This window comes from Chelonia mydas, chromosome 14 (assembly GCF_015237465.2).
Source record: "Chelonia mydas isolate rCheMyd1 chromosome 14, rCheMyd1.pri.v2, whole genome shotgun sequence".
In the NCBI taxonomy this organism is placed as follows: domain Eukaryota; kingdom Metazoa; phylum Chordata; order Testudines; family Cheloniidae; genus Chelonia; species Chelonia mydas.
The window spans coordinates 9,391,626-9,413,181 of NC_051254.2; the positions used below are offsets into that span (position 1 = coordinate 9,391,626).

A 21,556-nucleotide genomic window follows, 5' to 3' on the forward strand; every position below is an offset into this window, starting at 1 on the left:
AATGAAGTGTCCATAATGTAGGCTCTAGGTTTTTGGGTTTCCACCTCTTCCTCTCTGATTTTCCAAGACTTATGAGTTCAGCTCAGTTGCTCTTGCTCAGCTGTGCTGACTTTCATCTTCAGACCACTGTTGACGTTCTGTGTTCAGTCAGAATTTGCTCCATAGCTTTCTTCAAGGCTTGGCATTAGACCTTTCGACTCCTATTTGATTATTTTGTCCTCTGTATTTCACTAGATCTCCCCTTTTGGGGTTGTGTTTTCCTTTTGCTCTTTTTCTTTTGCTCATGGCTGCTTCTGTCTGGGGCCTTTGGTCTCAAGTTTATTTTAGTTTTTGGCTCTAGTACATGGCAGTAGGTAATCAAGTTAAAGGAATTAAATGCTTGCAATATTATGACAGCAGCCATGTTGGCCAGCACAACCACCGATTGAACCAGGAACCTCCAGAGCTAAATGCATGAGTTGACACAGCTTGAACTAAAGAGCCAGCTGGGACTGTAACAGATTCCAGTCCTCTGTGGATCAAGCTCAGAGAAGACATGCAGCACACACTCACCAGTGGGTTTCAATATCGTATGTTAACTTCTCTCTTCCTCTGTCTGCTTTCAGCTTTACGTATCCCATTAGGAGAATGTTGGTTGTTCTGGATGTGAAACAGCCATGTGGACAGCCTAGAAGTCTTGTAATGCTGCTCTGGTCTATGTGAGAACACCAGCTCAGTGGAATACAATAGGGACCATCATCTGAAGAAGAACCAAAAGTGATTCCCGCTCTGCTTTCCGGCTTCTTAAACCAGAAGAGACTGCAAGGACTTTGTGTTGCTCTGCAGCACCCCTTCTGGCTGAATGGGGAGCTGCATGGATGATCTCCAAAGGGAGGCCCCATCCAAGTTTTCTATGTCTGGAAGGCTGATGGAGGCAGCACAACACTGTGGGGGTGTTGAAGTGGGAAAATATGGGGGGCTCTTCAGAGGATCTCTTTAGAGAGAGTTATGCTACAAATGCAGTGTATTTATGTGCTAGTTTATCTCCTGTCTGAATCATCCCAGTCTCGTAATTAATCAGAGAGATCTTGCTTTGCAGCTTGAAATTGGACTATTCAACAGTAACTTTTTGTGCTGCACCTGTTTGTAGGATGTTACCTTAGACATTATGTTGATGAGAGTCAGTTTTATTTTTAGCCCATTTTCCCATGCTCGGCCTTTGGAGAGTGCTCCTCTGTTCCATTTCACTGTCCAGCACTATTTTAAAGCTGTATGTACCATCTGTTTTCCCCCCGCCCCCCCATGTCTTATCAAGTATCCTCAGTGTTCTAATATTAACAGGGAGGCCTCTTCATTCTTGGCTATTCCGTATTTCTACTACTGGGCTCTTAGCACCTGTTCCTGACTACTGCAATCTAGGAACAGCTACTTGATGCTCAGTTGGCAGGATTTTTCTCTAAATATAAAGCATGGATGCCCGAGTGAGATTCAGGTTTAGCTGTCACTTTGTCCTGCCTGTATTGGATCTTTTACATTTGGGATAGAAACACAGGATCCAGATACCTCACCATAGAAACCATCCTAGTGACATCTTCTTTCTTCTACTTGGTAGCGCTGAAGCTGCTGCTTGCCTGTCTGGCCCTTGCTGTTGTCTTGGTAAAGTTCTGGGCAAACCCCCAATGCCCTTTATTTTTAAACACTTTGGAGACAACATAATTAGCCCCACAGCTTCTTTTGTTAAAATTCCTTCTGAAGCAGCTCTAATGCTTGTGTTCAGGGACACTCATTTCGCAACGTTCAGCCCATTACTTTTTCTCTGTTACATTGTCTGATCTCACAGGAGAGCTGCCCCTTTCTTGTTAATACCTTCTGACAGAATGTGGAGGGCTCGGGGGCTGTTAAATGGCGTCTTCCTTTGAAATTTTTTTCTGTTAAGCAACATTGCATGCTGATTACCTTGTCCTTCAGGCGCTCTTTTTTTATTAAGAATGGGGAGATGAAATTTGTTTTAATTTTGGTTGTATTATCTTAAATATTTAGGGTAACTCGCATGCACAAGTTTTATGAGGTTTGTAGTACTGTGACATACAAGAATCTATTAGAAGAGCCTATTTAAAAAACTCCAGTTTTAGCTAACCTGCTGTAAAGGATGGGCTACTCTTTTCTTGACATCTCCTCAGTATAGTAATGTGCAAGTGCACTCAGTAAGCTTAGATACTAGTGTTCATTGCAAACGTGCCGAAGGAAAATGCAGCTGCATCGTTATTTCTTCAGGTGGAGATGGCTGAGTTTCCTGTAGTTGGACATACAGATAGGGATGTCTTGTTTCACAGGTGTTGCCGAAATCAAGACCTGTGGGGCCATGGAATTGATGGCTAAGGATTTAACACTAAGAGAGCTCCATGAGTTCAGAGGCTGTTTTTGGTTCTGACTGTTCATTAATGTTCCAGCATTGCCTAAAGAATAGGAACTCTGGAGACCTTGGTTTGATTCTCAGCTTGGAGACAGATTTCCTGAGTGACTTTGGGAAAGTCATGTAATCTATCTCATGCCTCCATTTCCCCTCTGTAAAATGGGGTAATACTGCACTATCTCTTGGCTGTTGTGAGGATAAATTCCATTCATGATTGTGAGATGTTCAGATATTATTGTGGGGAGGGCCATCTAAGTAGCTAGCTAGCCAGTTTGCGTTGGGCTATCTCCTGAGTCCTGAATGTTAAGCAGGAACAATCAACATTGGAAGATGATCACAGCTTTGAGAAGCTGGAGGAAGTTACCACCAAAGAAATATGATTTTTCGAAATGAACACCTAAATTAGTTTTACTGAAGGGGTAATCAGCAGGGATTGAGACTGCTTTAGAAACCTGCAGTAAAATTAATGAACAAAATCAAACTGAGTTTGAAAAAATTCGATGTGTAATGGATGAGGTCTCGAGCCTGCCCCTCATGGGTTCTGGGTTTACTGGAACTGCTCCTTGTGAATAAGATTTAGCTTGCACGTGTGTGGGTTTGCAGGGTGGGGAGCTAGGATGCAATACAGCAGTCCTGAGCGAAAACTCCCTGCTGTGTCCGAGGCTTTGCAGACAGGGCTTGGGTAAAACTGGCTGATTCCTGAAGAGTTTAGAGCAGCCTGGGGATGGCTCTAAACTGTGCCAGCTGGTATTAGTTCCAAAGGAGCTGTCCACTAGCTGAGCACAGTCAGAGCATAGTGCACTCTGACTACAGCGTCTCCCCATCCACTTTGCTGGGGCAATAATGTGAGGATGACTTGGGCATCCCCAGCTCCTGTTCTGTACCAGTGTTTCAAAGGAAGCAGAGAACCTGGTCTAAATTGCAAGCCCATCTATATTCAAAGTTTGGCTGTCACTTGAGAAAGTTGCTGTGGTCTAGTGTTTAGAGGAAAACATTGGGAGTCAGGACTCCTAGTTCTCTACCAAGCTCTGCCACTTGAGTGGCCTTGGGTAGATTGCTTAAACTCTCTACCTTAGCTTACAGATCTCTGAAACACTGAGAGTAATAAGTAAAGTACCTCACGGAGATGTTGCGTGGCTTACTTAAAATCCGTAAAGTGCTTTGAAAGCCTTGGATGGAACGTACTATAGAAGTGCATGTACTTTTGTTCATAAATCTGACCATCACTGGCTCGCTTTGAAAATCCATGAGTTTAAGAATCCTCCAGACACCAAAGAGTCTCTGTCAAAATGGGCAGAGTCGCTGGGAGCGTTACATTTATGGCCAGCAGGTGCTATTGCTTCACTGGCTTGCTAGACTAACTGGAGAAATTCCTCCAGATGAATCATGGCAAATCTGACCTCTTCCCATCAACTCCAAAACTCTGCAGAAGATGCTTAAACAAAAGCTGTGTGAAGCTAGGATTTTTCTCTTGGCAATAGGCAAGTAGGTCTGAAGACAGAGCAATCCAGAGCAATGTGGATCATGCGGTGTGGCTGGTATTCAATGACATTTGGGGCAAATGACTCCTGTAAAAGCTTGGTTCTACTCCCATTGAAATCAGCTGGAATTTTCCCATTACTTTGGCGGTGGCAGGATTAGTTCCCTAAGAGCCTTTAGTTTCCTGTGCCCTTAAATGCATCTCCCATGTACTGTGTGCCAGGATTTTGTAAATGGAGATTATGAGGAACCACTTTGAAGCCAGACAATACCCAAGAGTCACAGGCTGTAGCTGGCTTTAAACTATCCTGGCTTTTTTTTTTTTTTTTTTTTTTTTTTTTTTAAAGACCCAAACTTGTGGTTAACTGAGCTCGTTTCAGTGAGAGTGGAGTGTACTCAGCATCTTACAGAGTAAGGTCTCCAGAGTAGATGCTCATTGCCATAGGATTCAGGAGAGAATTTCCCCATCCTGTGCAGAGTCTTTTAGTTGGCTAGAAACACTAAGTGTTTTACTTCTGCACCATCCTTTTGAAGCATTAGGTACTGTCCACTCCTATTGGTATAAGATAGACTTGATGTAACAAAGGTCTGGTTCAGCGTGGCAAATCCTGTGTTCTTAATATAATTTTAGATCATGAGTGCTACTACTACTTTTGCTAATGTTCACGGCTATGGACACTTAGGACTTACTACACTAATATCCAATTCCCAGTTGTTCTATGGGAAGACAGAATACATCCTATTTAAGAATTGCCCTAATAAATATCTTCAGGAAATGCTGACTGTATTAAAAAGTTCTGTACGCCTTTAGGTTATTTCCAATCTGTATTATGGAGAGTACTTTAATTCGTCATTCAGTGGTAATGCCAACCCTAACATCTGATTGCCTCATCACATTTAATGATAATGACAAGCTAATACTTCTCACTAGGCACTTTTCATCCTCACAAAAGCTGGTTTCCAGAAGGACTATCACAAGCGGATTTTATACAGAGAGAACGTTTCATTGTGTTCTGGCCCATCTTTAGTTAGCAGTCTTCCATCAAAACAACCACATGCTTTGGGATTATTTGGATCTGGACCAGGTCTTTGAAAGTTGTCCCCATCTCTGCTGCGAATGCCAGCCTTGGAATTAGCAACAGCACAAGTGTGCTGTCAATTCATATCTTGTATATAAAATGGACCTGTGCAAACACTTAATTCAGTAAAACACTGTCAAGAGCAATAATGGCAGAAGTAGGAACCATTTAGCAATTTTTCATTGTCAATATTGATATGATAAAAATTCTGTTTGCAGCGCAGTTATGGTAGAAAGAGCTTCAGACGTCATTGGCGGTGGCCAGGAATAGTTTCATGTATTGAAGAGCCTGAGTCTGCTGGGAGAAATGGGTTTTTCTCTTTAGGAGCTGAATCTCAGTTCTGTTGTTTGCTGAATGAATTTTAAAAAAGAGATACTTTTAAGGTTGCTGTACTTACAGAAACTTCCCTAGTTTTATGGCTGTACACATTTCAGATTTGGAAAAGTACTTGGCCAAAATGTTGGTTGAAAATCAGATTTTTTTCAGTCAGACAGATTGAGCTTTATGAATGTTTTTACGTGCACTTAATTAACTCGTGTAACTCATTGCCAAAAGATGTCATAGAAGAAGTCAGGAGCTTAGCAAGATTTAAAACAGAATTAGACATGTTATCTGGATAATGAGACCTCCATACTAACATTGAATTACATTAAAAGAAGTTGGGGATATTACTACTCATTCTCTAGAGCTTAAGCCAACCACTAAATGTATGCATGTCTATGCTGCAATAAAAGGGTTGACTGCAGCATGTATACACATACTTGAGCTAGTTTTAATCTGGCTTACTCTGTTACCAGTAGCGGTGAAGCTGCTGCAGCATAGGCTAGCCACCAGAGTACCAGCACGCCAGGGAGCCTGGGTACCTACTTGGGTGGCTAGCCTATGCTGTGGCCTATACTGCTGTGGCTTCGCTGCTACTGATACCGAAGCCAGTTATGTCTAAATATGCTGCAATCACACCCCCCAATTGCAGTGTAGAAATAACCTAAATAATGGGCACTCAGAAGATACTACTATGGAAAGGTTTCAGAGTAGCAGCCGTGTTAGTCTGTATCCACAAAAAGAACAGGAGGACTTGTGGCACCTTAGAGACTAACCAATTTATTTGAGCATAAGCTTTTGTGAGCTACAGCTCACTTCAATCCACTGAATGCATCTGATGAAGTGAGCTGTAGCTCACAAAAGCTTATGCTTAAATAAATTGGTTAATCTCTAAGGTGCCACAAGTACTCCTTTTCTTTTTACTATGGAAAGGTTATTCTGTAACAGTCCACTTGGGGAAGGTTGCACTTTCCTCTGTAGCATCTAGTGCAGTGGTCTTCAGTGTGTGGTCCGTGGACCCCTGGGGGATTGCAGACTATGTCTAAAGGATCCGCAAAAGGTGACTATGAAAATAAAGTTTCAGATCCCAGAAAAGGCATTCCATTTTTCTGATCAATCAAAAATATGTGACTACCCTCACCTACAGCTCAAAACCTGGAACTGCTGTCAATACCATAGAAGTCCACTGTTTAGCACCCTTTCTCATATTGCGTCAAATGCCGTGCTGAGCACATACAACATTTATAGTAGAATTCTGTTCAGTCAATTTTCAGTCTAAGGCTTCTGTGATAGGGATTCGTGGACCCCGGGTTGAATTTCCAAAGGGGTCCACTCCTTCATTTGAAACTTTTTAGGGGTCCGTACATGAAAAAAGGTTGAAAACCACTGCTCTACTGCTGCAAGTGTCGCAATGGTGGCAAATTGCCACAAAGTGCTTTTCAGTACTTCTACAAATATAATTGCTGCTGCTTATTAGAGTGGATAGTAGATCAGACGGACCACTGATCAGAGCCAGTATGGCAATTCTTGCATTCTTAGGCAATATCCCTCATGGTCAACAAATTATACTTTTAGCAGGGTTATAAAAACTACCCCAAACTAATTTGAAAAACAATATTAAATGTGGAGCAGGGAAATAAAACCAAAGTGATCGTGGCTCTGTCATCCCAGACAACAACACATCTGTCCTGCAAGGTCTGAAGAGCTCTTATTTTGGACACTGCAATCACTGTTTTCAGTGATCGTTTCCTTTATAGTGAACACACACCCATGGCTTGATCGTCAACGCTGAGATCCAAATCCAAATGTGGTCCGTGAAGTTCTAATCCAGGGGCCAACTCTGAAAAGAGCATGTTCAGTCCAAGCAAGCATGCACCTTAATATGCAATTTCCTGGTACTTTATATTTGGTATTCTAACACATTCCATGGAATGGGAAGTATTTTGTGGTTTGAGTAAATAAAAATACCAGATTGCTCAGGGCACAACTGTGCCTCCTTGCTGTTCAGGCTGGCTGCTTCTCAGCCATTGTTCTGAAAATTTCAGCCAATGCTTTAATGAGCTCCTGGGGCTTCCCCAGTTTTGGTGCGGACAGATGCTGGCATAAATTAACTTGGCTTAGCAGTGAACAGGATCCTCACCCCCTGGCTTGTCTTCCCTTTAGGGTCCGAATCTCGAGAAGGTTAGTGACAGGAAAGAAATAAAGCCAGTCGGGTAAATATAGTTGTTGAAATAACCTGAGAGATCCCAGTTTGGAAAACAGTTGCAATTGTAAAATTTGTATTTTGTCTGTGGAATTAATTAATAGATGCAGAGCACATGCAGCTATAGAGCCGACGACTCTGTAATCTGTATGATCTCTGAATGAATTACAGATGAGGCTCAGCATAAGTTTTAATGATGATAATTTAGTTTATGATTCTACTACCTTAACATCTGAGAATAACCAGGGTTAGTTTCGGCCTAGGCAGGTGATAGTTTAGATTATAATTCTTGGACGTCTGTGTATTTACATACCGTTGCTGGATGCTGTTAGAGAACAATTTTTATCAAATGCTGTGACCATTTTCAGCTTTCAGTTCGGTTTAGGAAGATCTCACAAACCTCTCTCCTGTTTACATTTAATTAAAAATAGTTATTTCTTCTCAACACAGTTTCTTATATTTCAGGAGCGTCTTATTTTACTGGCAGAGCATACCATAAAATCGCCAGTCTTCTGTAATTATAGCCTCATGGTATCTTTTATTCTAAGTAAGGGAAGAGAGTGTGGTTACCTCTGAATGTTGGGTTTTTAATAGTAGCTATTGTAATATCTGACCGTTATGACAGACAAGGTTAATGTCCTTTGATCTGTATGGCATGAATATTTTTTTTTTAACGAGGAACGCATTCAATACTTCCCGTCTAATGTCATACAAAGAGCTAGAGTATTATTCCTCCATACCAGCAGGTGGAGACAAAGACCAAATGAATTATAAAATGTCTCTCTGGAATGAGTTTAAGTACTATAGGTCTCTCTATGCTTTTAGGCATTCTTAGTAAGTGCCTGATCCAAGACCGTTGACCTCAGTTTAGGATCAGACGCTAAATTGGCATTTAGCATGGCAGTACTTCTATTGTCCTGTGTTTGTGAAGCTGCTTCTTTCAGCTGCAGGGTCTAGTTTGGTAACAGAAGTTCAATGAAGAGATATATTTATGACCTCTCCCTGTGAGTTTGGATCTGCCCAGGACCCAAAAATGCAGGGGTCAAATCACACCCAGGACTTCAGGTCTGAATAAGCCAAAAATTCCCAGTGGAGTGGGAGTGGGAGAATGGAGCTGTGTTTAGATTTAAAGGTTTGGTTTGGGTTTGGTCATTGCTTACTTATTTACAGTGTGTTAGTACACACACTCGCTGCAGGTGTCTGTGTGTGTATATATATTATATTGTGTGTGTGTGGGGGGGGGGGGTTTGGATGACCTACAAAATACTGCACTGGCATTTTGCCTCCACTTTCACTTGAAGCAAAACCCAACAGTGTAATTTGGAAGAGTGAGATCTAACAAATATAAAGGCAGTGTAACTCACATTACACAGAAGAGCTGGTTTTATTAGCTTTTTGGAAAGAGTTTAACGCTTTTTTTGCAGAATTCAAAGCCTTATTGCTTGGGGAGTTCCTGTAGCAGCCGTCCACAGAGGCAGAAGTTTTCTCAGAAACCATTGGTCTGTGGGAACTACTCCTCCCTTACAGCAGATCCAAATAAGAATGTTTATGGGTTTCTTTTATTTAAAAAAAAAAAAAATCCTGGTGCAACGTCAGTTGCATTGAGCTACTGGATCCTTTTTGTTAGGAGGAGATCCCCGTAACTGGATGCGGACTTCAGTGGAGTTATGCCAAGAAAGGATTTTGTTTTATGTCTATAATAACAGAGGGAATATTTCCTTTGTTGTGCTGTATGCACAGCAGTTGCCCTAGGAGATAACACCTGGCACTTAAGTAACTTTTTTGTATAGACAGAGGAGCTAGAATTTGATTTTAACTCCTAAAGATTCAAAGCAGCACATGGGAGGACTCCTGTGAGTGTTGATTTGGGTTGTGTCTGTTGAAAAACCCGGCATGCTGCTTTGGGAATTGGGACTTATACTAACTACTGTATCTAATGACAGTGGAAGTGAAAGCACAAATGTAGTGTAAAGGCTAACTCAGCAATGGAGAGGTGAAAAATCAGGTGTTAAATATGTCAGTATCAGGTTGATGCAGGCAATGTGGTTTCATGAGCCTTTTAAATAGACACGGGACAAACTCTGTCACTGGGTCCAAACCCCTTCTGTCTCTGGGGAAACCTGTGACTCTCGCTCATTTCTGTAAGACAGATGTGAATGGGAACATTGACTGCACATCTCAAGCTCTGGGAGAGTTTGGATCTGGATCAGGCTCTGGAACTGAGTTCTGGACTGTTTCTAATTGTATGTAGCTTGCTCTCATCTTGGAGCTTGGCCCATCTCAGTTTGTGCTGTGTATAAAACCAGGCGTGCCAGTGATACTGAACAAACCACCAGTTGTGCTGAATTAACAGGGATTAAAAACCCTCCCACTAGCATCTTCTACCGTGCAAGAAGCTTGGGGATGCTGCTGCCACGAGTGTGCTGTGATCCGTTCGTAACGCCTCTGGCAGACTAAAGTCCTGTGCCTGAGTGCACAGCTAGAGCAGTGCCCAGGCAGAAGATACTTTCATGGAGAGAGAAATGGTGTCCCATTTAAAGCATATGGATGGGAGTGAGGAGTTCTGCCTTCGGTTCCTGACCGTGCCCTACAGATTCGTTACTCTGGGAACGTATCCGTTAACTTCTGTGTGTCTCGGCATCCCCTTTTGTAAAATGGGGATAACAACACTGAAGCCCAATAAAAGGGGGTCGTTTGTGGCTTGATTGATCAGTGTCTGTAAAGGGCATTGAGATCCATGTACAAAAAGCAACTGCAGAAGTGAAAATATTTGACTGCAGTTGGAGCAAGGGGCAGGAGGTTAGAGTAGCTTTGCAGGCTTTGAATGACTGATGCCAGCAAAGATGTACGTACAGAAGCCTGGAGCAGTAGCACGTCTGTTCGGCTGAAGTGAGCTTTACTCTGGGCACCCATCTGACCAACTCCAAAGCCTCCTCCAGTGAGCGTGTTGTGGGAGCTGAGAATGAAGTACTAGTACGGTACGGACCGCACCAGCAGTGCCGCTTGGAGAGTGTCCTTCCAGCATTGTCCTCATTCAGGAAGAAAGAAGGGTAATCCTTAAAGATGGGAGGTGCTAAGCCCTGCTGTGGCTGGAGTGTGGCTGCCTGGGATGGAGGCGATATGCTGCTGTTCAGGTGCCATGTTCTGTTATCCAGCTTTGACCTCTTGTAACAAGCTGACAAAGTCTGAACTTCAAGCCTGGATTAGATAATAAATCGTAACATTAACACACATTGAATCAATGCTATTACTCCTGTGTGCAGGGCTGCCTTCCGTGGGGCTCACTTGGAAATGTACGGCTCAACAGGCTCTCTTATGATTTGAGTTTATACTCCTAGTCTTTTAATTTAAAATGTCAGTCTACGTGGGCCGCCTCCTCCGTTGGTGTAAATGGGCACATCTCCATTGATGTTTATGGAACTACACTGATTCACAGCCGCTGAAGATCTGGCCAATGTGTACGTGATGCTTCTGAACGATGCCAGGACTGACAGCTTTGGAGAATGAAGTTCTCTGCTTAGCCATCAGATGATACAGCAAAAGAAGTGGCCTCTCTACTGCCCTGCCAGTCATCTTAGTTCAGTCTCCATGCACGTTCAGCCTTTGGCCTGTCTTCTGAGACTGCCTACCAAGGTGTTAGTTCTGATGGGATGGAATGGCATAAGCCAAACACGAGAAATAATTCTCCCGCTCTACTCCACACTGATTAGGCCTCAGCTGGAGTATTGTGTCCAGTTCTGGGCTCCACATTTCAGGAATGATGTGGACAAATTGGAGAAAGTCCAGAGGAGACCAAAAAAAATGATTACAGGTCAAGAAAACATGACCTATGAGGGAAGATTGGAAAAATTGGGTTTGTTCTAGTCTGAAGAAGAGAAGAATGAAGGGGGACATAACAGTTTTCAATTACATAAAAGGTTGTTACAAGGAGGAAGGTGAAATATTGTTCTCCTTAACCTCTGAGAATAGGACAAGAAGCAATGGGCTTAAATTGCAGCACAGGAGATTTAGGTTGGATGTTAGGAAAAACTTCCTGTCAGTATTAGTTTTTGGTATGAATGCACATGGAAAGAGAATATAAAATTTGCTTTTCATGAGCTTCAAATTTGCTGTCTGCATTTGTGCCAGTAAAACTTTATTTCATGAATGTTGATGGAAATTGCAAAAACAGGGAACAAATGTAGTCATAGTGAATTTGTTCAACTGGAACAAATTGCCTGGGGAGGTTGTGGAATCTCCGTCATTGGAGGATTTTAAGAACAGGTTAGACAAACACCTGTCAGGAATGGTCTAGTTATTACTTAGTCCTGCTTTGAGTGCTGGGGACTGGACTAGATAGCCTATAGAGGTCTCTTCCAGTCCTACACCTTTTTTATTCTATGGTGTGAACGCCTGCACACTGGAAAGTGGACTGAGAGATCCCCTGACTCTCTTAATCTCTGTATGGCTGTCAGCATGTAATGATTTCTGATTCAAACCAGTGACTAAATGGGGAAAAACTCTCCCCCATCTCCTTTATCTTCTAAGGCTAATCTTCATACATAGAAGAATGCTGTCACTTTGCTATCATTCCAGCTAGGGTCCTTGATCAAATCCAGCAAAGAAACCGACAGCAATAAATTAACGCAGTTCAATTACAATTCTGAACATATTTAAAGTTAAAGAAATTAGTTAAAGCCTCCCAAACTTGGTGGACTTACAGTGGAGAAAACATAAGTGCTATGGTTTTGTTTCTGTTTCCTGACTGGGACGATAATGTCTGTAATTAGAAAAGGAGTACTTGTGGCACCTTAGAGACTAACCAATTTATTTGAGCATAAGCTTTCGTGAGCTACAGCTCACTTCATCGGATGCATACTGTGGAAAGTGTAGAAGATCTTTTTATATACACACAAAGCATGAAAAAATACCTCCTCCCACCCCACTTTCCTGCTGGTAATAGCTTATGTGTATATAAAAAGATCTTCTACACTTTCCACAGTATGCATCCGATGAAGTGAGCTGTAGCTCACGAAAGCTTATGCTCAGATAAATTGGTTAGTCTCTAAGGTGCCACAAGTACTCCTTTTCTTTTTACGAATACAGACTAACACGGCTGTTACTCTGAAACCTGTCTGTAATTAGTTTTTGGTATGAATGCACATGGAAAGAGAATATAAAATTGGCTTTTCATGAGCTTAAAATTTGCTGTCTGCATTTGTGCCAGTAAAACTTGATTTCATGAATGTTGGTGGAAATAGCAAAAGCAAGGAATAAATATAGTGGTAGTGAATTTGTTCAAATTTCCAAATAGATTAATAGAAATTCATTTGCAGTATTTACTGCAGCCCAGAGCCCATATGTCCTCCCATTCCCCAACCCCCTACCTCAGTCCGGAGCCCTCTCCCATACTTTGAACCCCTTGGCTCCACCCCTGAGCCCAGAGCCCCCTCCTGCACCCCAAACTCCTCATGCCTGGCCTCAGTCAGAGCCCTCACCCCCTCTTGCATCCCAGTTCCCTGAGCCAGCCTGGTGAAAGTGAGGGTGGGGAGAGCGAGTGACAGAGAGTGGGGGGGATGGAGTGAGCTAGATGCGGGGCCGTGGGTGGGACAAGGGTGTTTGGTTTTGTGCAAGTAGAAAGTTGGCAACCCTATTCGTGCCCCAAGTCAATAACAGACATAATCAACAAGAAACAAAATGAACGAGATAGTGAACTGATTATTTGTTTCACTTGTTTAAAATTGTCCTGGAAAACAGGAAGAAGATTAATGATGGACTATCGTTTTAGTTCCAGTCTTAAGCATGGCATATGTGTAACATCTGGTAGGTTTGGAAAGTGAAACTGTCACAGCCCAAGAATCTCAGTGCTGATATTTAGGGTTGAATTGTATGACCTAATTCAGAGAGATGATAGGGGTTGCTGAGCACAGAGATAAGGCACCACATTAGACAGCGCCTTCTTAGTTCAGAGCATAATCAAATGTTTTCATTGACTATGGAGCTTTTGTTGGCTTTCATCTAAAGGATGCAGACTACTTCATGAAGGCAGGAATGGCTGGGAAACCATGTTGCAAGTAAGCTAGAGAGTAAGTTCATACATATAGCAAAAAAGCAAAGCACCTATATCAGGGAATGTATTTTGTTCCTACAGGACCAAATCCTGAGAAGTGCTGAGCAATAGAAGCATTCTGTTAGAATGTGCTTTTGTAACTGAAACCCCAGATGGCCTCTCTTCTCGCCAAAGATTTGGCTTTTATTTTGTCAACTCTAGTTTTCGCTCTAATTATTTATCAAACTACTTCATAACGTCCAAATCAATGTGCGCAGCACACTTGGTTAAAAATACTCATGTCTTAGTAATATGAGACCTCATTCCAGTGCCCTGCTGTTAAATCTTTGCTAAGGGGAAAGGAGAGGCGGTGAGGTTTTGGTGCACTTAATAAAACGTGGATTAGCGAAGCGATGATTAGTGACGTTCTACTGTAGGCAGGAATCTGAATGTCAGTCTGTGCCGAAGCCCCGGTGGAAAGTTACCTGTGCTGCCTCCACGAGATTGTGCATGACAGTTTATAATGCTGGTTTGCTGTAGGACATTGCACTTTGTTACAATCTCAGGATCTTGCAAGCATGCTGGACTGTGATTCACCTCAATGTTTTGTATAAATGTTTGAGTACTCTGTACTCAATCTCTACTGGTGTATAGTTGGCAAAAATTGCTTCTAACAGCCATAAGTCCATTAGTGGTGTGTGTGTGTGTATTAATCAGTGTGAAGAAGTTTAATAAACTTCTGCATCCTGGGCCTGATCCCAAGCTCATAGAAGTCAATAGAAAGACTCCCTTTGACTTCAGTGGGCTTTGGATCAGGCCCTAGCTGATTTATTATTTATTACAATAGCATGTAGGAGGAACCCTCAGTCAAGGATCAGGGGTCCATTGTGCTGGCATGAACACCAATGTTACAGTCTACGTGTGAGACAGGATGCAACAGGTTGAAAAACAGGCAGCAGAGTGGGGGTGGGTAAGAGGACAAAATGAACAGGGTTTATCAGAAAAACAGAAGTCTCCGCTCACCACTAGCCTAATATGAAGGTTAGTTTTTCAAGGTATAGGGGTCTTCCATTTGCCACAAAAGCTCAGTTTAATGCTCAGAATGGGAGCTAATCAAAAAATTTGTCAACACTTATGTTGGAAAATTCTGTCTTCGACTAAACAGATTTTTCTGTGCAAAGTGTCTGGTTTCTGTGGAAAATTTTGATTTTTTTTTCATTATTAAAAAACCCATAAAGCTTCCAAATCCTGAAATATTTGGCTGAAAACCAAAATAAGTTGATTTGAAATTGCTATCAGGGTCCTTCTTGGGAGTTGCAGTTTGGTTGGCTCATAACCCCATTCTCCTTTACAGACTTGGTTCCCCAGCTGAACTACATCTCCCATAATGCACCATGGCAAGGGACTCTCATGATTAATTGCCTCCCCTCTCCAAGAGGAGAAACCGTGGTGCATCACGGAAGATGTTGTTTGACCAGGGAGTCTGGCCTATAGAAGAGAATGGACATTTGAGCCCCCTGAACTACAGCTCTCATGAGGTACTACAGCAGTATTTCCAAATCAAAATATTTCAGTTTTCAGCCAAAATTTTTCAATGGTTGAATTTTCTCCACAAATCTATATTTTCTACCTGGGAAAAAAATCATTTTTCAACCAGCTCCACTCACAAGTGCAGTGCTATTAAGAACATGCAAGGTTACGGTGGCATGGGGAGGCAGTGTGTTCTGATGCAGGGAACTGAGAGTCAAAACTCCAGCATTTTATTCCTGGTTTGCTATTATGAGATCCTGGGCAAGTCACAATTTCCCTCTGCCTTAATTAATACCTACTTCCTAGAGATATTGTGAGGCTTTAACAATGGTTTAGAAAAGTACTTGGTGCTAATTATTCTTGATATTATTATTCCACGTATTGTCTTGAGGTTCCTGGAAAGGCTGTAGACAAAACTGTCAGAATATCAGCAGAAGGTGGTACCAATTTATAGCTTCAGAGTTGCTCGTGTGAACTAGAGTGGTGTATTCTAATGAAACATGCTCTTGTATTAGCTGTAATGGAAATGAGACTAGCGTACATCAGTCAGATGGTAACGCAGCAGGATGGTGCCCGCTGCAACTGATTGTCCTGAACTGCTAGACCATCCTAGCATAAACAGCCCTGGTAATTATTTAGTCAACCTTGGTCTGTTTCCAGTGATTGCTTTCCAGTATGATGTTGCTCTCGAGACCTGTTCTGATCCGTTACCTCCGGTTCCCACCAAACAGAAGTCAAAGGCACAAGAGCAGATGGCATCCCTTGTTTGGTGCATGGTGGGATGACTTAGGTGCGGGTGGGGACTAGAGGTAATGCAGAGCAGACGGCTCTCCTAAAAAGGAGCAGCATGTGTTTACGTTCACCCTTGAATGTCAGCTGATGGCATGTTGATGATGACCCAATCATAGTGGAATCTTGCCCAGCTGTTATGTGAGTCTACCAGAATGGGGGTTGGTTGTGTGTACTCTCCTGCTTGCTAGCACAACTGGACAACACAGGGAAAGAATTTGCATGCTGCATGCGCGTGTTTGTATAGCTACATGCACATGCTGTATCTATATTTCAGTGTAAAAACTATACAAGTACTATGGTAAGTGTTAGAAATTTAAGGGTCGGATTTTCAAAAACACCTAAGGGAGACAGAGGCACTAATTTCATTGCCTTTCAGTGGCAACATGCTCCCAGGTCCCTTGGGCACTTAGGAAAACCCTCCCTATGTGTATAAAGGCAAGCAATGAAGAGTTAAATTTCTCCCAGTGGTACAAACTCTCTCTCATTGTACATCTAAGGTGGTTTTAAATACTAGTTACTGTTAAATGAACAGCTGGAGAAGTGCCTGCCCCAAAGAATTTACAGTCTAAATAGAGAAGCCAGATAAAGAGTGGGAGACTGTAAATATCCCCATTTTACAAATGAGGAACTGAGGCACCAAGATTAAATGAGTTCCCTTTCACAAAGGCAGTCTGTTGCAGAATGGGAATTGAACCCAGGTGTTCTTAGTCCCAGCCCTGTTGCCTTAACCACAAGAATGTCCTTCCTCTCTCCAAGTTTGAGATATTTGTGAGTGCAAAAAAAAAAAAAAAAAGGTTAATTTTTTAAGCTGAATTCTTTTCACTCTCCAATAACTTAAAAATAGCTGATGGGGTTTCCCTCAAAATTTCCCCTCTGGGCTGAGAGCGTGCATGGAAAATTTGAGCTCATGAAAAGAATCTTTGAGAGAGTTTATACCAGATAAATAAAGGGGGGGGGCTGTGTTATAATGGAAATTTGAATTCAACTTTAACTTTAATTTTTCTCCATAGAGAAAGCTCAAAGATCCACAGCTGGTGCAGCTGCTCTGATCTCCATCAGCTGAAAATCTGGCCCATAATATTTGCAGGAGTGTATAGCAAACAGGTACTTCCACTTTACATGGAAATGTATAGTTGTGTGCCAATGGTTATTGGAACTTACTGATGTTGGGGCTTTGTGCAAGCACAGACTAAAGCAACTACCCCAAACCTTGTGGAAAATTCCAGTTCTAGGCTGGTCTAATTAATAATGTTTTGCCACCCCTTTTGATGTGAGTATGACTGAAGATGTGAGGATACATTTCTTCAACTGAATATACAAATACAATATCTGGAAGCTTAAACCTCTAGGCAACTGGCCAAAGAACTGCTATTGACATAAACCATTGCTGTGTGTCAGCAGTACAGAGCATATGAGCACTTGCTTCAGTTTTAGTGCTTTGTGTCATGTTAAGAAAAGCAGGATTTGCTCATGCACTAAAAGAATGAGATGGCAGAAGGAAGCTCAGTTTAACTGGTAGCTGTTGTTTGGGATTGCTCACTAACAAAATAGTCTTTCATCTCGTTCCAAGAAGGAGTTGCTTTTTTGCCAGGTAGAGCAATATGTTCTTCAGTTGCTTAACGATGTACCCAAACACGTTAATGATTTATATTTTTTGGGAGCAGTGTTGCTTTGCTCGTAATGCCCCTGGCGTGAACGAACTTGCTGCCAGAATTTTGAGACGTGATAGGTTGAAGAGTTGCAAACGGAGTCTGCACGCGTACAGCAAGGAATGGTGCACGTGGATGTTAGATCCTTCAGCCTGTCTGGCAGAATCACCATAGAATGTACTAGTCCAGGCACCAGATCTTTTTGCCTGCCCTTTACTGCCAGTGTTGGTGACAGTGAAAATCTTCCTTGCCCCCTGGCTGAGGAGGTGAGAAGAATTTCTCAAGGCTGTCTACCTGTTAGCTCAAGGCAAGGTACTGAGCCTGCCATCTGAGAGGAACTGAGTGCTCTTAATACCCACTGAAATCAATGGGCCAGATCCTCAGCTGGTGTAAATTGGTGTAGCCCTGTTGACTCAAGATGGCAGCATGGGCTAGTGGACAGGCCACTGGACTAGGAGTCAGGAGACCTTTTATTTATTATTTATTTATTTTATTTTATTAATTATGATGGTAGGGCCTAAGGACCGACCAGCTAGGGGCCTCACTGTGCTGGGCACTATGCCATAGAGTAGTTGACAGTCCCCAAAGAGCTCCTAGCTTAAATAGATATGGTAGACACTGAGTGGGAGAAAGGGATGGAACATGCAAGCAGAGAGAACAACATGAGGGCAGCAAACAGCATGTCAGTGCCACTGTTTTATTTTTAATTTTATCTGGGTGGGGTTTTGTTGGGAGGGGGTTAGCTGAATGAAACACGGGGGGGGGGGGGGGGGGGGTGAGGGGGATGAGGCCAGGGTTGCAGAGTGGAATCCAGGTGGCACGAGGCTCAGGTGAGGAGACTGAGGGAGTTGGAGCAAACAGCCAATCAGCACAGGGGAGAGTGTGTCCAGACTCGTAAGTGTAGAACATATTCTGATGATTCATCAGCATCCACCAGGCCCTGCAGAAGCCGCTTCTGTGTCTGTGCCTGCCCCTGCCAATGTGTAGAGTTTTTCTTCCCTTGGATAAATTACTTCCCAACTCCGTGTCTCTCTCTCCTCTTGCATTGTCTGTTTTCTGTTCAGATTGCAAGCCCTTTGGACAGAGATTCTCTTACTATATGTCTGTACAGCACCTAGCACCATGTCTCCCTAACTTCAGTGGGGGCTACTAGGTGCTACAGTAATATAAAAAATAAGAATTGCCTTTAATGGAGTGATGCGGGTCTACACCAGCTAATACTCTGGCCTGATGATATTCCTTCTTTCTCTGTTATTAATTCCTCACAAGCTCCAAAGCATTACAAATAGGCTTTTCTGTTACCTGCTGGCAAAGATTGCTTCTCATATTAAATTTCACATCTGATAATTTTTTTCAAGTTAATGCATACATTCAGCATTGGAAAAAAGATTGCTATATTTTTTTCTGTTCTAACTATTTTCAGTCCAGTCAGTATATGCAAAAAGAAAAATAAATCATACTAGAGACACTATAAGGATCTAAAAAAAGTTTTTACCTGGTTATATCAGACTTTTTCTCCTACGGTCACAGAGAACACAACTATATATTTTAGATTTGAAAACAGGGATCCTATAATTTTGAGGAAGAAGTCCTCAAATGTTGATTCATGAACCTGCTGAGATAAATGTATCATCAGTGCAGGTGTGAGCTACAAAACAATGGGCTAGGTGGATGACCATCTTGAGTGACAATTTGTCCTGAGATCCTCTGGCAGCTGCACTAAAACTCCCATTATAGACCCCAGTGTTTTGGAGTCATAGTGTAATATCTTTGTTTAACCTCTGATTTCAGCAGAGTGTGTGTAAGAAGGAACACAGGATCTTGGGGTACATTCACACATCCCAGTGTGCCTGTTACAGCTGTGGGCTCTTTAAAACTCGGAACTAGCAGGTCACATGGCTGCTGGGAGAGAAGTATAAAATGAAGGGGGAGCTGGGTCAAAGGGGAGCTAAAGGGCCTTTTCCCCTTCAGGCTAGCTAAAGCAGGTCAAAACTCTATGGGAATTATTGCCCAGTGTTGATCAGTAAAGTTTTTGTGATTGTTTGGCAGTTAATAAACAAGGTCTGAGGAACAGAGCTTAAAAGGACTGGGGCGTGGAGCTTTGTTTCCATTTCCTGGCTAGTGAAACCCCCTTCCGGCTAATCCACTTCTGCCTAAAGTTAAACTTTTAAGTGCATATGGAGGTGCCCAAATACGTGGCCTAATTTATTTTTTTTCCCCCTCCTCAAAAGTGTTGAGCACCTGCCGCTTCTTCTGAAGTCTATGTTGGCCATAATGCTGGGATCCCACCTCTAACTCGCTTCCTCTCCTGTAAATATCTCAAGGTAAAAGATTAGCTTCAGACCTCACAAGTTCCCCTCATTTCCATCACCCAGAAACTGGAGCACCTCCCAGCTTTCCTAACGAATAGCTGAACTCGGCAGTTGGGAGAAAAGCAGCTGGGAATCCAGTGGAATGAATGTAGATGCCATGAGTGGCTAAAGCTGAACCCAGGCAAGATTGGAGTGATGCTGGGAGGAAGAGAGAAGTGCTTTGAAGAACTCGCCTCCTGTGTAACATCCTCCACTTCCATCTGTGACTGGCCAGAAGCTTGTGCCTCATCAGGGATCCATGATTTATGATGTCCCAATTGAATAGTTGCAGCTCATTATATCTAGGAAGGAAGCTGCACTAAGGAAATTCCCTTTGATATAAAAGAGAGTAGCCCATTTACTCCTCTGTGTGCTCCATTCTTTGCACTGGATTCCCACTGAACAGAGTCCAGTTCAAAGCTGCTGTCCAAAGTTGCCCATGGGATTGGCCTGAGACACACACCTCCCTCTGCAAGGAGAACCTCCCATGAAAGCTACATAGTTTCCTAGATCGGTGAAGCTGTCAACTAAGGGAGGGGAGCTCATGAGTAGGGGAGGCAGTGTCATGGGGATGGCTTTGAGCTACTGCTGCATCCTGGTCTATGTGGTGTACCTGGAGATCTGTCCAGGGTTTAAATCAGCACAAATATCCCCACGCTGGGAACTTGACAGGCTTCTCAGTAACCAAAGGAAACAGTGGTAGCCACACTCAAACATTTATTTAAAAAACCAACAACTCTAAAGCCTAAGCACGGGCAATCAGCCTAACAAAGCAGAGTCTGTTTCTGTCAGAAGATCAATCTTCACCATGAAATAGACCTTCTGAGGATCAACGCGGGCTGCTTAAGTTCGTAGTTATCAGCCCTTTCCACTTTCCTTTTCAAGCTAACGCGTTAAACTGGTGAACATGTGAACCAATTGCTTGGAGTCCCGAGATGACAAATATCTGGAAAATTGAGAATGTCAGACTGAGAAGCACGTTATTGTCACTTGACAAATAATAAACTGGTACATAGCCATAAAAATTATGTCTCTTTGTTTCCCTGTGCACTGCACCTTTCAATTTCCAACACTCCCCTCCTCGTGGGTTAAACTGAGTGGGTGGTTTGTTGTTTGTGGTCAGTGCAGACTCCCACAGAGGGAGGTCTATGCGCTGTGCTCTCTCTCTCTCTCGTTCTCTCCTGGGGTACATTGCTTTTGTTCTTTATTTCTCGCCTCACCTCAAAAAAGTCACTCCTGGCTCAATGTATCTATTTGGGCCTTATACGTGGAAAACTTTAACAATAAGATGGTGCATGGCTGAGAAAGTCCACAATGTTAGGAGAATGCAGCCAGTGAGAGCGCTTATCGAATGTACAGTGCGAACAGATGGCTGACTACAGAAGGGTCAGAGTCCCCTTGTTTTACCTGGTTCTGTTCAGTCCTGATTTACTCCTTCTGCCCACACCCTAGAAACAGGCATCTTGCAAATGAAACAAACTGGATTCTCTGCTGAAAAATGTCTTTCTAACCACACCATGAGAAATACAGCTATTCCCAAGCTGAGTGGATGAAAGCCTGATTCTAGCGGATGTGGCTGAAGTCACTGGCCACAAATATCTTCCCAGCACAAACAGCTATTTTGTCCTCCTTGAGAACAAGTAGAAAGAGAGAGAGGGGTAGATCTAAAGCATTCTGTGCATCCCACCCATCACTGCTGTCCCAGCAGTTGTTCTTTTCTCCCCAAGATGTT

The 21,556-nt window shown here is 42.7% G+C and overlaps 1 protein-coding gene across 3 annotated transcripts in view; it reads left to right on the forward strand.

The window, feature by feature from the left end:
- COPRS (coordinator of PRMT5 and differentiation stimulator) overlaps positions 1 to 20,817 on the forward strand; it is a 51,665-nt gene extending 30,848 nt beyond the window's left edge. Inside the window, exons 4-5 of one of the 3 annotated variants that reach the window (XM_043528355.1) lie at positions 16,835 to 16,928; positions 19,705 to 20,817. In XM_043528355.1, the coding sequence (XP_043384290.1) occupies positions 16,835 to 16,887 (53 nt within the window). In that variant the 3' untranslated portion in view covers positions 16,888 to 16,928; positions 19,705 to 20,817. The remainder of the gene's footprint in view (positions 1 to 16,834; positions 16,929 to 19,704) is intronic. The other 2 variants (XM_043528354.1, XM_043528356.1) reach the window with 2 other exon arrangements.
- Positions 20,818 to 21,556: the final 739 nt, after the last annotated feature.